General features: G+C 40.1%; 2 protein-coding genes across 15 annotated transcripts in view; one reads left to right on the forward strand and one right to left on the reverse strand.

Moving 5' to 3' along the window:
- The window catches only part of cep89 (centrosomal protein 89), an 83,037-nt gene that overhangs the window by 11,670 nt on the left and 55,297 nt on the right, over positions 1–16,070 (reverse strand). The window lies entirely within an intron of this gene.
- The window catches only part of zgc:165481 (uncharacterized protein LOC100073327 homolog), a 28,422-nt gene that overhangs the window by 10,080 nt on the left and 2,272 nt on the right, over positions 1–16,070 (forward strand). The window contains exons 1-4 of one of the 12 annotated variants that reach the window (XM_034287071.1): positions 1,971–2,041; positions 7,882–7,935; positions 14,524–14,639; positions 14,781–16,063. In XM_034287071.1, the coding sequence (XP_034142962.1) occupies positions 14,795–15,601 (807 nt within the window). In that variant the 5' untranslated portion in view covers positions 1,971–2,041; positions 7,882–7,935; positions 14,524–14,639; positions 14,781–14,794 and the 3' untranslated portion in view covers positions 15,602–16,063. Of the gene's footprint in view, positions 1–1,970; positions 2,046–4,838; positions 5,461–6,230; positions 6,325–7,881; positions 7,936–14,523; positions 14,640–14,780; positions 16,064–16,070 lie in introns of those variants that run through there. The other 11 variants (XM_010880599.3, XM_029114124.2, XM_010880608.5 and 8 more) reach the window with 11 other exon arrangements.

Raw genomic sequence — 16,070 nt, forward strand, 5'->3', positions numbered from 1 at the left:
ACCTCCCAGTGAAACAGGCCAGGGATCAGCCTTGTCTCACCTCCCAGTGAAACAGGCCAGGGATCAGCCTTATCTCACCTCCCAGTGAAACAGGCCAGGGATCAGCCTTATCTCAACTCCCCTTGAGACAACCAGGATCAGTCATTATTGACGGTCACTCCATAGTGTTTGTCAAACCATCTCAGCACAGCACAACTGCATGGGAAGCTAATCTTTACAAAATCAAGCAGGGACTGATGTTTCCTCAGCTAAGTGCCAACATCTCATTAGCTAAGCAGCATACAGAGACAAGCAGATGCTACATTAGTTCATTTCTGGAGAATCTGTCAGCCCTCTTCCACAGCAAAGCAGACAGAAGGAGTGGACAAGCAAGAAGAGGAAGATTTTATTCATTCAACGTTTGTCAATATTTTGTATTCTCGTCCACATGCTTGGGCAATGTAAAGAAAGACATTTGAACTGACAGGGTGTAGAAGTGGATGAGTGGAGATGGAAGAAGTAAAGGATGAAAGAGGAGAAATGCAGAGGAGAAGAAGAAGGAGGACAGAGGAATATACATTTTACAATAACAACAGGAATAACCTGACATACTCTAAGTCTCCATTGGAGCCCAGCTGTGACTGAAGGATTTGGGCAATAAAGACTGCGTGTGGTCTGACATGAAGTCCCAGTGAAAAGTGTGTCCAAACTACTGACTGGTAGTGTATATAGAGAGACTGTCAGCGCCCTGTGACCTCACAGAAACTTTAAGATATTCAGCCGACACTCTCATTCACAGAAACTTACAGTAGTACACATATTGACCCCCTTGGTGGAAGTGAACCCACAACCCTGGCAAAGCAGGTGCCATGCTCTATCAACTGATCTACGCTCCATCAGCTGATCCACGTTCTATCAGCTGATCTACCCTCTATCAGCTGATCTACCCTCTATAAGCTGATCCACGCTCTATAAGCTGATCCACGCTCTATCAGCTGATCCACGCTCTATCAGCTGATCCACGCTCTATCAGCTGATCCACGCTCTATCAGCTGATTCACGCTCTATCAGCTGATCCACGTTCTATAAGCTGATCCACGTTCTATAAGCTGATCCACGCTCTATCAGCTGATCCACGCTCTATAAGCTGATCCACGCTCTATAAGCTGATCCACGCTCTGTAAGCTGATCCACGCTCTGTAAGCTGATCCACGCTCTATCAGCTGATCCACGCTCTATAAGCTGATCCACGCTCTATAAGCTGATCCACGCTCTATAAGCTGATCTACGCTCTATAAGCTGATCCAAGCTCTATAAGCTGATCCACGCTCTATAAGCTGATCCACACTCTATAAGCTAATTCACACTCTATAAGCTGACTCACACTCTATAAGCTGATCCACACTCTATAAGCTGATCCACGCTCTATAAGCTGATCCACGCTCTATAAGCTGATCCACACTCTATAAGCTGATCCACACTCTGTAAGCTGATCCACACTCTGTAAGCTGATCTACCCTCTATCAGCTGATCCACGTTCTATCAGCTGATCCATGCTCTATCAGCTGATCTACGCTCAATCAGCAGAGGCAGACAGGACAATTCGTTTCAGGAACTACTGGTACGGAGAAATATGTATCATCCAATATCGTACACACCATAACCCATGAAGACAATGTTGTAATGGAATGTCTCCCCTGCCACCCTTTCCTTTTATATCCCTCCCCCTCACTGTCCTTCTCTCTCTTACTCTCACTCCTCCCTCCCTTCCACCCTTTTCTCTCCTCTCCCTCCCCTTCTCTCCTTATTTCCTCCCTTCTCAGCTCCTTTCAATGAAATCAGACAGATCACAGCTCCAGCTGACAACAGAATGACACTTTGTGTGGATCCAATTATTTCAGCAACTAGCCACAGATTAAAATAGACAGAAAACAACACTTATTAGAGAAATAGACAGGCAAACAGACAGCCAGGCAAACAGGTAGACAAACTGACAGCCAGGCAGGCAGACAGACGGAGAAGGAAAAATAGAGCCGGGTGGAAGAAGCACATGTTAAACTCTGTATGTATGTATGTATGTATGTATGTATGTATGTTAAACTCTGTATGTATGAATGTTAAACTCTGTATGTATGTATGTAAGTAAGTATATGTATGTATGTATGTATGTTAAACTCTGTAAGTATGTATGTATGTATGTATGTATGAATGTTAAACTCTGTATGTATGAATGTTAAACTCTGTATGTATGAATGTTAAACTCTGTATGTATGTATGTATGTATGTATGTATGTTAAACTCTGTAAGTATGTATGTATGTATGTATGAATGTTAAACTCTGTATGTATGAATGTTAAACTCTGTATGTATGTATGTATGTATGTATGTATGTATGTATGTATGTATGTTAAACTCTGTATGTATGTATGTATGTATGTATGTATGTATGAATGTTAAACTCTGTATGTATGTATGTTAAACTCTGTATGTATGTATGTATGTATGTATGTATGTATGAATGTTAAACTCTGTATGTATGTATGTTAAACTCTGTATGTATGTATGTTAAACTCTGTATGTATGTATGTATGTATGTATGTATGTATGAATGTTAAACTCTGTATGTATGTATGTTAAACTCTGTATGTATGTATGTTAAACTCTGTATGCATGTATGTATGTTAAACTCTGTATGTATGTATGTATGTATGTACAGTATGTTAAACTCTGTATGTATGTATGTTAAACTCTGTATGTATGTATGTTAAACTCTGTATGTATGTTAAACTCTGTATGTATGTATGTATGAATGTTAAACTCTGTATGTATGTATGTATGAATGTTAAACTCTGTATGTATGTATGTATGTTAAACTTTGTATGTATGTATGTCAAACTCTGTATGTATGTATGTATGTATGTATGTTAAACTCTGTATGTATATATGTTAAACTCTGTATGTATGTATGTTAAACTCTGTATGTATGTATGTATGAATGTTAAACTCTGTATGTATGTATGTATGTATGTATGTACAGTATGTTAAACTCTGTATGTATGTATGTTAAACTCTGTATGTATGTATGTTAAACTCTGTATGTATATATGTATGAATGTTAGACTCTGTATGTATGTATGTATGAATGTTAAACTCTGTATGTATGTATGTATGAATGTTAAACTCTGTATGTATGTACGTATGTTAAACTTTGTATGTATGTATGTCAAACTCTGTATGTATGTATGTAAGTATGTACATTATGTTAAACTATGTATGTATGTATGTATGTTAAACTCTGTATGTATATATGTTAAACTCTGTATGTATATATGTATGTTAAACTCTGTATGTATGTATGTATGAATGTTAAACTCTGTATGTATGTATGTATGTTAAACTTTGTATGTATGTATGTCAAACTCTGTATGTATGTATGTAAGTATGTACATTATGTTAAACTATGTATGTATGTATGTATGTTAAACTCTGTATGTATATATGTTAAACTCTGTATGTATGTATGTTAAACTCTATATGTGTGTATGTATGTATGTATGTTAAACTCTGTATGTATGTATGTTAAACTCTGTATGTATATATGTATGTATGTATGTATGTATGTATGTATGAATGTCAAACTCTGTATGTATGTATGTATGTATGTTAAACTTTGTATCTATGTATGTTAAACTCTGTATGTATGTATGTATGTATGTATGTATGTATGTATGTATGTAAGTATGTACAGTATGTTAAACTCTGTGTGTATGTATGTTAAACTCTGTATGTATGTATGTTAAACTCTATATGTGTGTATGTATGTTAAACTCTGTATGTGTGTATGTATGTATGTATGTTAAACTCTGTATGTATGTATGTATGTATGTATGTATGTATGTATGTTAAACTCTGTATGTATATATGTATATATGTACAGTATGTTAAATTATGTATGTATGTATGTTAAACTCTGTATGTGTGTATGTATGTATGTTAAACTCTGTATGTGTGTATGTATGTATGTTAAACTCTGTATGTATGTATGTATGTATGTATGTTAAACTCTGTATGTATGTATGTTAAACTCTGTATGTATATATGTATGTATGTACAGTATGTTAAACTCTGTATGTATGTATGTTAAACTCTGTATGTGTGTATGTATGTATGTTAAACTCTGTATGTATGTGTGTTAAACTCTGTATGTATGTTTGTTAAACTCTGTATGTATGTATGTATGTACAGTATGTTAAACTCTGTATGTATGTATGTATGTACAGTATGTTAAACTCTGTATGTATGTATGTTAAACTCTGTATGTATGTATGTTAAACTCTGTATGTATGTATGTATGTATGTATGTACAGTATGCTAACCTCTGTATGTATGTGTGTTAAACTCTGTATGTATGTATGTTAAACTATGTATGTATGTATGTTAAACTCGGTATGTATGTATGTATGTACAGTATGCTAAACTCTGTATGTATGTGTGTTAAACTCTGTATGTATGTATGTTAAACTCTGTATGTATGTGTGTTAAACTCTGTATGTATGTATGTTAAACTCTGTATGTATGTGTGTTAAACTCTGTATGTGTGTTAAACTCTGTATGTATGTATGTTAAACTCTGTATGTATGTATGTTAAACTCTGTATGTATGTATGTATGTATGTATGTATGAATGTTAAACTCTGTATGTATGTATGTTAAACTCTGTATGTATGTATGTTAAACTCTGTATGTATGTATGTATGTATGTATGTATGTATGTATGAATGTTAAACTCTGTATGTATGTATGTTAAACTCTGTATGTATGTATGTTAAACTCTGTATGTATGTATGTATGTATGTATGTATGTACAGTATGCTAAACTCTGTATGTGTGTTAAACTCTGTATGTATGTTAAAGTCTGTGGTTCATCATACAGGAAGTAGGGTATCATCTGCTGTGTATCCACTATATTCATTTTTGGGATGGGCACGGGTAGACGAATATTCAAATATGCTAAATTAATTTAGTATTCGAGTACTTGTGTGTGTATTCATTTTTGCCCCACATTGTTTTTTCACATAGCCTATGCATTTTTTTGGGTTGAAATATATAGACCTGAATATTACTTTTCTAAATACTATATCAATTCCAATCTGGAATTTTTACATATGCTGATATAACATGACATTTAAAAAAAATATTTTCATGATATTATTATCATTTTTATAACATGCGCTCCTTCACACGTATTTGTTCTTTAAGAGCGTCAGGCGAAGCGTTTGTAGTGTGGTCGGACCCAGTCTGTCAGAATTACGCCAAATATACTTCTTAGCCAACTGTTTGCAAGTGAATGAAAGTTAAGTAATTCAAGGGAAGATGGAATATATCTACTGAATGAATGGTACCTATAGAAAACCATTTTTGACACAAAACGCTAAGTAAAGTTTGGCTGTGGAATCTAAGGCGGTTGAGAGTACAGAAAATGGTGAGTTTAGCATCCAATAAACTCAATGCTGTGTTGAAAAATAGTGTCTTCTAGTTCTGTAGCTGAGTTTTGCGTGTTTACCACTCTGTTTCCTCCATATGCGCGCACGCTTTTTTGTCACACGAACGGCCATTAAGCCAATGTTCACGGAACTACAGAAAAGTAACTAGCTGTCTGTGCATGCACGCCTTTGCGCTGAACGGGCAGTAAGTGGCTGTCACATTGATATAAAGGTAGCCACCGTCTGAGCGACAACCAAATGTAAGAAGCTAACAGTCATGACTCGATAGCTACAATGGATTAGCGTCATGCAGGTAACAATACTCTATTAATGCGGCAGCGGCACTAAGACCTTCGGTTTTCATATCTTGCCTTCAAAATAAAGTTCTGCGATGGGTTGTGTGTATTGTTTATATTTTCAAAGAAAAAACTATTTCGGGTAAAATATAACATTAAACAAATTACTATTTAAATAATACATGAAATAAGGTAAGCACATTGAGAAATGGTTAGAGCTAAAGTAAGTTAACTGGAGAACCACAACATGTTTATTGGGGACAGAAAAAATCCTACCTAGTGCAGCTTTGAGTACTTGGTATCTGTACTTGGTATGGCAAGTACTCAAATGTAAGTACTGGTACTTGGTCTGAAAAAAAGTGGTATCGGTGCATCCCCAATGTAGAACAAATGAAGTGCTTGATGCCAGCTGACTTTTGTCATATTAACAGACAGTAATGACAATAATTTGATAATGAATTTGATAATTTTAGACCCAAAGATTGCGGTTCACCGACATTCCCCATCCAGTCTGACAGAGTTTCAGAGGATTTATTAGGAATAATTGGAGAAACTGCCCAAATCCAGGTTTGCAGGGGCGGGGCGTGGTGCATGGTGACTGTTGGTAGGGGCGTGGTCCATGGTGACCGTGGGTATGGGTGTGGTGCATGGTGACTGTGGGTATGGGTGTGGTGCATGGTGACAGTGGGTAGGGGCGTGGTGCATGGTGACTGTGGGTAGGGGCGTGGTGCATGGTGACTGTGGGTAGGGGCGTGGTGCATGTTGATCCCTACCAAAGGCACTTCTACAAAGTACTGAAAAAAATGTAAACACTAATGGACATGAGATATTATCGTTTTCTATTCAAAATAAAATGGCACACATTTCTAAAAATGCGATTGTATTATCATCATGGAGAATGAGAAACTTGAGAAATCATAGATATACATAGATAGATTGGGATGGTGTGTGGGAGCAGGGAGATAGAGAGTGTTTGCATGTGAGAGACACAGGGAGTGTGTCTGTTTGTGTGCCAGCCAGAAACACAGAGGAAGAAAGAGAGAGAGAAAAGGACAAAGATGGAGAAGAGAGGAGAGAGGAATGAGGGAAGGAAAGAGAAAGGAGAGATGGAGAGAGGAGTGGGTGAGAAGGAGAGAGAGGAGAGAGAAAGGAGAGGGAGAGAAGGAGAGTGAGGAGAAAGGAGAGGGAGAGGAGAGAAAAGGGAGAGATGAGAGGGAAAGGAGAGAAAAGGGAGAGATGAGAGGAAAGGAGAGAGAGCAGCTGTCTCAGTGAACAGCCACCTTCCATTCATAATGGATTCACATGTATATTTAATGGTCATAAAAAAAGGACCGAAGGAATAGATGGATGATCTCAATATAGCTTTTTAAAGTTCTTAATATGGCTTTGTAAAGTTCTTAATATAGCTTTGTAAAGTTCTTAATATAGCTTTATAAAGCTTAACAGCGTTAAATACATTTGGCATGTGTGCGTATCAGAAAAATATAGAAGTCACCTCTTTTCAAATAGCCTGGCTATGTTTGGAAGTCATTATCTGATCAGGTAATGTAGAAAAAGATGTCAAAGGCTGAATACACGTCATCAAGACAATACTGTGTCCAAAGCTCAGATACCATAGCTCAGTATTTAGTATAGCTTAGTATTATACACAAACACCTGCTAATCTCTGTCCCTGTTGCTCCACCATGCTCAGCAGTGTCAGAGCATCAGTAGTAACCATGGTGATTTCACAGCCTGTGTCGCGATGCGACATGTCTCTCTGGATACTAAATTGTATTTACCTCCTGGTGAGAGTGATCAATCACTGATTACCCCCAGATCCTTAACAACTGTCTGGGTATGTCGTGTGTCTGTGTCGGTGTCTGTGTCGGTCTGTGTGTGTGTCAGTGTGAGTGTGTATGTGTGTGTGTCAGTGGCGATGTGTGCATGTCTGTGTGTGTTTGTGTCGGTGTGTGTCTGTGTGTGTCTGTGTGTGTTTGTCTGTGCCGGTGTGTGTCAGAATGAAATCTAGTCCGAATGAAATTTAATTTACCATGTATAAATTCATCCATTCACCCAGCTTTCAAGAAAACCCATGTAACCCAGTTCAAGCTGTTCTCTCTGATCTGAGGTTTGCATTTCTAGGCAGTCCAGTTTTCCAACGAGCAGTCGGCCACAAAGCCAGATCTTCCTCCACAGGTGATGAAAACATGTTACGGCGAATACAGTCATTCACACAAATCCACTAATTGTGCCTTTTGGCTCAGACCTCCTCATTCTCTCACGCTTTCTCTTCCATTCTCTCCCTGTCATTCCCATTCTATCTCTGACTCTCTTCCTGGGACCGCTTCATATCTCTGCTGAATCAGCTCCAGTGAAGCAAAGCAACATCCCAGACAGAGTAGGATTGATCCCTACAGCTGAATACAGTAGCCCTACAGGCCAGTAGATAACAGCTAAAGCACATAGATTAACCTCCATGAACTGACCACTGTAAGTGGCTCTTAATGAGAGACTCTCCTTAATTACTTGTAATTGTGAAATGTAAATGAGGTTTAGTCAGTAAGGAGGCAGTTTGAAATCAACAGCCCAGGTCTGTGATCGTGTGAAGATGTCTGTTAACTGTCAGTGTGTTTAGTATCAGTGTGTGTCAATGTTTAGTGTCAATGTGTTTAGTGTCAATGTGTTTAGTGTCAGTGTGTTTAGTGTCAGTATGTGTCAATGTGTTTAGTGTGTGTGTGTCAATGTTTAGTGTCAGTGTGTTTAGTGTCAGTGTGTGTCAATGTGTTTAGTGTGTGTGTGTCAATGTTTAGTGTCAGTGTGTGTCAGTGTGTTTAGTGTGTGTGTCAATGTTTAGTGTCAGTGTGTGTCAGTGTGTTTAGTGTGTGTCAATGTTTAGTGTCAGTGTGTGTCAATGTGTTTAGTGTGTGTGTCAATGTTTAGTGTCAGTGTGTGTCAGTGTGTTTTGTGTGTGTCAATGTTTAGTGTCAGTGTGTGTCAATGTGTTTAGTGTGTGTGTCAGTGTGTTTAGTGTCAGTATGTGTCAATGTGTTTAGTGTGTGTGTGTCAATGTTTAGTGTCAGTGTGTTTAGTGTCAGTGTGTGTCAATGTGTTTAGTGTGTGTGTGTCAATGTTTAGTGTCAGTGTGTGTCAGTGTGTTTAGTGTGTGTGTCAATGTTTAGTGTCAGTGTGTGTCAGTGTGTTTAGTGTGTGTCAATGTTTAGTGTCAGTGTGTGTCAATGTGTTTAGTGTGTGTGTCAATGTTTAGTGTCAGTGTGTGTCAGTGTGTTTAGTGTCAATGTTTAGTGTCAGTGTGTTTAGTGTCAGTGTGTCCTTTTTCATTTGCTCCTCTCTGTCAGTCACCTATAATCTCTGTCACTCTCCCTCTTGCTCTACACTTTCCATTTCATTCTCTCTCTCCCCTCTTTCTATTTCACTCCCTCTTTCCCACACTTTCCTCTCCCTGTTTTTCTCAGACAGAAATTAGTTTCATCGGTTCTGTCCTGACATGTCTAACAGATAAAGGATATAATTGAGTCTTTGAATGTTAACCAGGAAACCATCGTTAGTCACATAACTGTATCACCACCCTAAATTCTGAGCCATGGTGATATTAAACATTAAGGGTACAGTAATTACACTGCAGTGTTGACATACTATATTATACTGCAGTGTTGACATACTATATAACACTGCAGTGTAGACATACCATATTACACTGCAGTGTAGACATACTATATTACACTGCAATGTAGACATTCTATATTACACTGCAGTGTAGACATACTATATTACACTGCAGTGTAGACATACTATATTACACTGCAGTGTAGACATACTATATTACGCTGCAGTGTTGACATACTATATTACACTGCAGTGTTGACATACTATATTACACTGCAGTGTTGACATACTATATTACACTGCAGTGTAGACATACTATATTACACTGCGGTATAGACATTCTATATTACACTGCAGTATAGACATACTATATTACACTGCAGTATAGACATACTATATTACATTGTGTTTATTGTCAGTGTGTATCAATGTGTTTAGTGTCAGTGTGTGTCAGTGTGTTTAGTGTCAGTGTGTGTCAGTGTGTTTAGTGTCAGTGTGTGTCAGTGTGTGTCAGTGTGTTTAGTGTCAGTGTATGTCAGTGTGTTTAGTGTCAGTGTGTGTCAGTGTGTTTAGTGTCAGTGTGTGTCAATGTGTTTAGTGTCAGTGTGTGTCAATGTGTTTAGTGTCAGTGTGTGTCAATGTGTTTAGTATCTGTGGTTTTCCACTGTGTACCTCCAACAGGCTGATACATTGCCTTTATAAAACACCTCTACACACTCTAACAGGCTGAAACAAAACCCAAAAAATTTTGATACTGACAGTATTTCCCAATAATTAGTCAACGCAATAAGACAATGTTCTGTAGTAACATGTGACACACACACACACACACAGCCTGAGGTGATTCATATTCTCTTTGACTGACATGTGTTGATTACTGGTTTCTCACTCTCTCAATGCCCCCCCCCCTCCATCTATCTCCCCCTCTCTATCTCTCCACCCATCTCTCTCTCCATCTATCTCCCCCTCTCTATATATTTGTCTCTCCATCTATCTCCCCCTCTCTATATATTTGTCTCTCCATCTAAATATTTGTCTCTATTTATCTCTCTCCACCCATCTCTCTCCCTCTTTTTCATTTGCTCCTCTCTGTCAGTCACCTATAATCTCTGTCACTCTCCCTCTTGCTCTACTCTTTCCATTTCATTCTCTCTCTCCCCTCTTTCTATTTCACTCCCTCTTTCCCACACTTTACTCTCCCTGTTTTTCTCAGACAGAAATGTGTTTCATCGGTTCTGTCCTGACATGTCTAACAGATAAAGGATATAATTGAGTCTTTGAATGTTAACCAGGAAACCATCGTTAGTCACATAACTGTATCACCACCCCAAATTCTGAGCCATGGTGATATTAAACATTAAGGGTACAGTAATTACACTGCAGTGTTGACATACTATATTATACTGCAGTGTTGACATACTATATAACACTGCAGTGTAGACATACTATATTACACTGCAGTATAGACATTCTATATTACACTGCAGTGTAGACATACTATATAACACTGCAGTGTAGACATACTATATAACACTGCAGTGTAGACATACTATATTACACTGCAGTGTAGACATACTATATTACACTGCAGTGTAGACATACTATATTACAATGCGGTATAGACATTCTATATTACACTGCGGTATAGACATTCTATATTACACTGCGGTATAGACATACTATATTACAGTAGAGTATAGACATTCTATATTACACTGTGGTATAGACATACTATATTACAGTGGAGTATAGACATTCTATATTACAGTGCAGTATAGACATTCAATATTACAGTGCAGTATAGACATTCTATATTACACTGCGGTATAGACATACTATATTACAGTGGAGTATAGACATTCTATATTACACTGCGGTATAGACATACTATATTACAGTGGAGTATAGACATTCTATATTACACTGCGGTATAGACATACTATATTACACTGCGGTATAGACATACTATATTACAGTGCGGTATAGACATTCTATATTACAGTGCGGTATAGACATTCTATATTACACTGCGGTATAGACATACTATATTACAGTGCGGTATAGACATTCTATATTACAGTGCAGTATAGACATTCTATATTACAGTGCAGTATAGACATTCTATATTACAGTGCAGTATAGACATTCTATATTAAAGTGCAGTATAGACATTCTATATTACACTGCACATACTATATTCTGTCAAGCTTGTAACAGCCTGTATGTTGACGTATTAGCCATCAGTTAGAAATAGTTCAACATCTGCATTGAAAGATTGTGTTTTACCGTCAGTTTCTTTTTTTTTAGAGAATCAAAACAGCACTAACCAAGAGGCATATGACATATTACTAATGTTAATGTGGGGCAGAAAGGACCTGGATTGGTTGTTGGTTTGTGCATTTGACAGTGCCTGCAACATGATGTGTTAGCTAATAGTGTCAGGGATAAAACCAACTAAAAACAACTATAAATCAGGATGTGTGGAACAATGCAGTCTGTTTCAGGGTGCATTTCTAGTTAGGTTTTCCGATAGTTAAGAGACTGCTAACATTATACGTGATACTCATTACCATACCAGTGACATACGACAGTTAAGAGACTGCTAACATTAGCCGTGATACTCATTACCATACCAGTGACATTCGACAGTTAAGAGACTGCTAACATTAGCCGTGATACTCATTACCATACCAGTGACATCCGACAGTTAAGAGACTGCTAACATTAGCCGTGATACTCATTACCATACCAGTGACATCCAACAGTTAAGAGACTGCTAACATTAGCCTTGATACTCATTACCATACCAGTGACATCCGACAGTTAAGAGACTGCTAACATTATACTTGATACTCATTACCATACCAGTGACATACGACAGTTAAGAGACTGCTAACATTAGCCGTGATACTCATTACCATACCAGTGACATCCGACAGCCAATCACTAGCTCAAGTACTTGATAGGGGCCCAAATAACACCCTATTCCAGAGACCAAAAGACTTATCAAAAACTACATAGGGAGCCATTTGGAAACCCCACCCATGTGATAAATGGTCCCGAAGACTTCAGGGAGGGGCTGAATATTCAGATCATAAGTTACAGTGTATTTGTCCCAAATGGCACCCTATTCCCAACGTAGTAAACACCTTTCAACAGGAAGGCACTAAATAGAAAATATGGCATTTGAGACACATATATTTCCTCCCGGGTTGCTGAGTGTGCTATTATATCACGCTAGAGAGACCCTGAATGATGTGTCAGTGCTCAGCAAAGCGTTCTCCTCTATCAGCGTGGCAAAGACGCATGCAGCACAAATGACACCCCATCCCCTAGGTAGGGCCCTGACTGTCAGTGGTAATAGGGGCCAGAATGCAAGTCAAGGCAGTCAAGCTGAAGCATCAATATAATGGAACATCTCCAAGTTTAATTGTAGATTATAGAAGCAGTAGACAGCAAAGCCCTCTGTCACTGGGGAACCCAGCATATTACTGGGGAACCCAGCATATTATTGTGGAACCCAGCATATTACTGTAGAACCCGGCATCCCTGCCTGTAAATATAAAGACCAGAGAGATGAAAGACAAAACAACACAATGAACAGCCTGGAAAAGGCTACAAAACATCACAATGACCTGCATGGTAAATGCTGCAAAAGAACACAATGATCAGCCTTGAAAATTCTACAGAACAACACAACACATGCAACTCTTAGTATTGTGCCTAAACAGACAGTATCTTTTATTTGAAATGATAGTCATGCTTTCAGATGATTTACTTGGTGTAGATCCTAAACTTATAGCGGTATTGATAATTTATGCCACCACCATTTTATGACCAACCCCAGATCCATATTCCTTCCAGTAGTCCTCTCTACAGACGGCATTAGCTAAATGTCATGATTTAAATCATTCATCAAGCACAACCGAAGGAGGCAGCGGGACAAAAAGACACAATGACCTTTACAGCTGGGAAACAAGCTGGCCCAACCTGGCACCCTAACCCCTTCATACTGCACCTTCACCATGAATCGTAGTGTACTATGTAGTTCATAGAATGGCATTTGGGATATGTCCAGAAACTCAGCATGCACTGTTGGTCTTGTTAACCCCACCCCAGGCACCAGTGCCTAGCACTGTTTCCAGATGAGGCGGTTTCCCACCCATTTGGACTATTTTTAAGCCCAGAAATTGGCTTAGGCAGGTCAGTTTACAGATAGGATTGTGTAGTAAAAATAACGTTTGGGTGGGTTTTTTATGGAGTTCGCGGGTGTTTGTACTGTACACTGTCATTGAATCTGGCAACCCTGGTGACTAGGCAAGAGTCACTAGGCAACAGTGACTAGGCAACAGTGAGGTGACTAGGGTATAGGTTCAATTACCTTCTGGACTAGAGGAACTACATCAATGCCATCATTATATTCCCATCCTCATAATGCAGATAGTTAGCTGGCAAGATGGAGATCAGTGGTTTTGAACATCGAAAGTGTTTGAGGTTTCCAGTGGCTGCTTGAGGATAACCACCACCTTTGAACTACATTAAAATGATGGATGCCAACAATGGGGACATTTATGCTCTCATCATGAGACCCACATTACAATGGGAGATGGGAAACCATCCTGTCACCTTCTGGTCTGTCTGCCTTGTGATTTCTTGAAAGAGACTGTCTAAAATAACCTTTTCCTTTATTAAGGAACACTCGTGGCAAACGCCATGCTATACAAAACTGAGTCACATAGACAATAGTCTGAGGTTTTTAGAGCCCTCAATAGTCTGAGGTCTTTAAAGCTTTCAACAGTCTGAGGTGTTGTAGAGCCCTCAACAGTCAGAGTTTTTCTAGAGCACTCAACAGTCTGAGGTATTGTGGCGCCTTCAACAGTCTTAGGTCTTGTACAGCCCTCAATAAACTAGAAACTTGAAGGTCTTGTAGAACCTTCAACAGTCTGAGGACTTGTTGAACCTTCAACAGTCTGATATGTTGTATAGACCTTAAAAGTCTGGGGTCTTGTAAAGCCCATAACAGTCTGATCTGTTGTATAGCAGGCCCTGGTGGTGTCATCAGTCATCTGATTCATGAATCCCAGTAATGGTATCCTAAAGTCATGGTTACAATTCATTGGCTTATCTGTCTGTGTGTCTCTCTTTCTATCTCTCTTTTAGAAGGTAGGCAACATACGGTATATGTTTGACTGACAACACATGAAAAGAACATACATGTTTCCTGAGAACAACTTCTCAATTACAGCAACGCATCTAGCCTTGCTCAGGGACAGAAGGTCAGATGTTTCACCTTACCGGCTCCTTTTGGCTACTGATCAGATGAACTAATCGCTACACTACCTGCCTCTCTTAGGTGATGTTATGTTCTGGATAAACATTCAAACACTGTCTCCCTTTGTCTCTCTCTCCTCTTCCAGGCCGTGAGACCAGGATGAGCGTCCCTCAGCAAGAGCCGGCTGAGAAGCCCCCCTCCGCCGTCACACTGACCCCAGTCCCCACCCCGGCAGTCAACACCCCGACGCCAAACGTCAGCCCTCCGCTGACACCCGTCACAGATGAGCTGGAATGCCAGATATGCTACCAGCGCTACAACGCCCACAACCGCAGGCCCAAGATCCTGGACTGCCTCCACCGCGTGTGTGCCCGCTGCCTCAACAGGATCCTGGACCTGGGCGACGGCTCCGGCCGCATCTCCTGCCCCTTCTGCCGCCACGAAACCGAGGTCAGCGAGTACGAGGTGTCCGGACTCCCTGACGACTCCAACATCATGTGCCGTCTGGCCGTCAGGGACAAGTCGTGGAGCTCTGACAATGCCAAGGAGGTGGTGCTGTCCCCGAAAAGCCTTTCGTCCGACTCTCCCTCCCGCGACTCCTCCAACTGCCTGGTCATCACCATCATGGAGGTGCAGAGGGATGCGGGCTCGCCCAGCCTCGGCCTGAGCAGCTCAGACTATTACCCGGACCACAGCATGGACTCCATCTCTGTGGCCTCCAACGGGCCCGAGGTACAAGACGCCCTGTCCAGGTTCTGTACCCATGTACCCAGAATCTTGGTGTGGCTCCTGGGCTTCTTCTACTTTGGCTCGCTGCCACTGGGCATCTACCTGCTGGTGATCCAGAGGGTGTCTCTGGGCATAGTGTGTGTCAGCCTGGTCCCGTCTAGCCTCACCGTGTGTCTGGTCTATGGGTTCTGCCAGTGTCTCTGCCAGGGAATGTGTGATTGCTCCTCCAGGGGCTGACTGGCTGGTTGACTGACTGGATGGCTGGTTGACTGAATGGGTTGACAGACTGGCTTGCTGACTGGCTGGTTGACTGAGTGGCTTTCTGACTGGCTGGTTGACTGGTTGATTGGCTGGTTGACTTGCTGGCTGACTTGATAAAGTCGAGACTGAAGAGAGGTTGTGATACGCTAATCAACAAGTCAACATCCTTAATGATGTCAATCAGAACAGCGTAAAAACTATGAAAATGGGTGGGGATGGCTGTCCGGCTGGAGATGGGTGGTGGCGAAGGTGGAGGAGAACCATGGATGGGGCACCTGTCCTCTTCTGTCCTGGCTACCTCCCTATACCAAGAAATGACATACAGGCTTTTTACTAAACAGGAGATATAGGAAGTACTAAACAGGAGATCAAGGCTCAAACAAGGCTCCCTTATCGGTGCCACCATGGCGTCCTTTACAGTCCAAATGGATCCGTGGATTTACAG

The sequence above is a fragment of the Esox lucius genome, chromosome 17 (genome assembly GCF_011004845.1).
Source record: "Esox lucius isolate fEsoLuc1 chromosome 17, fEsoLuc1.pri, whole genome shotgun sequence".
Classification (NCBI taxonomy): domain Eukaryota; kingdom Metazoa; phylum Chordata; class Actinopteri; order Esociformes; family Esocidae; genus Esox; species Esox lucius.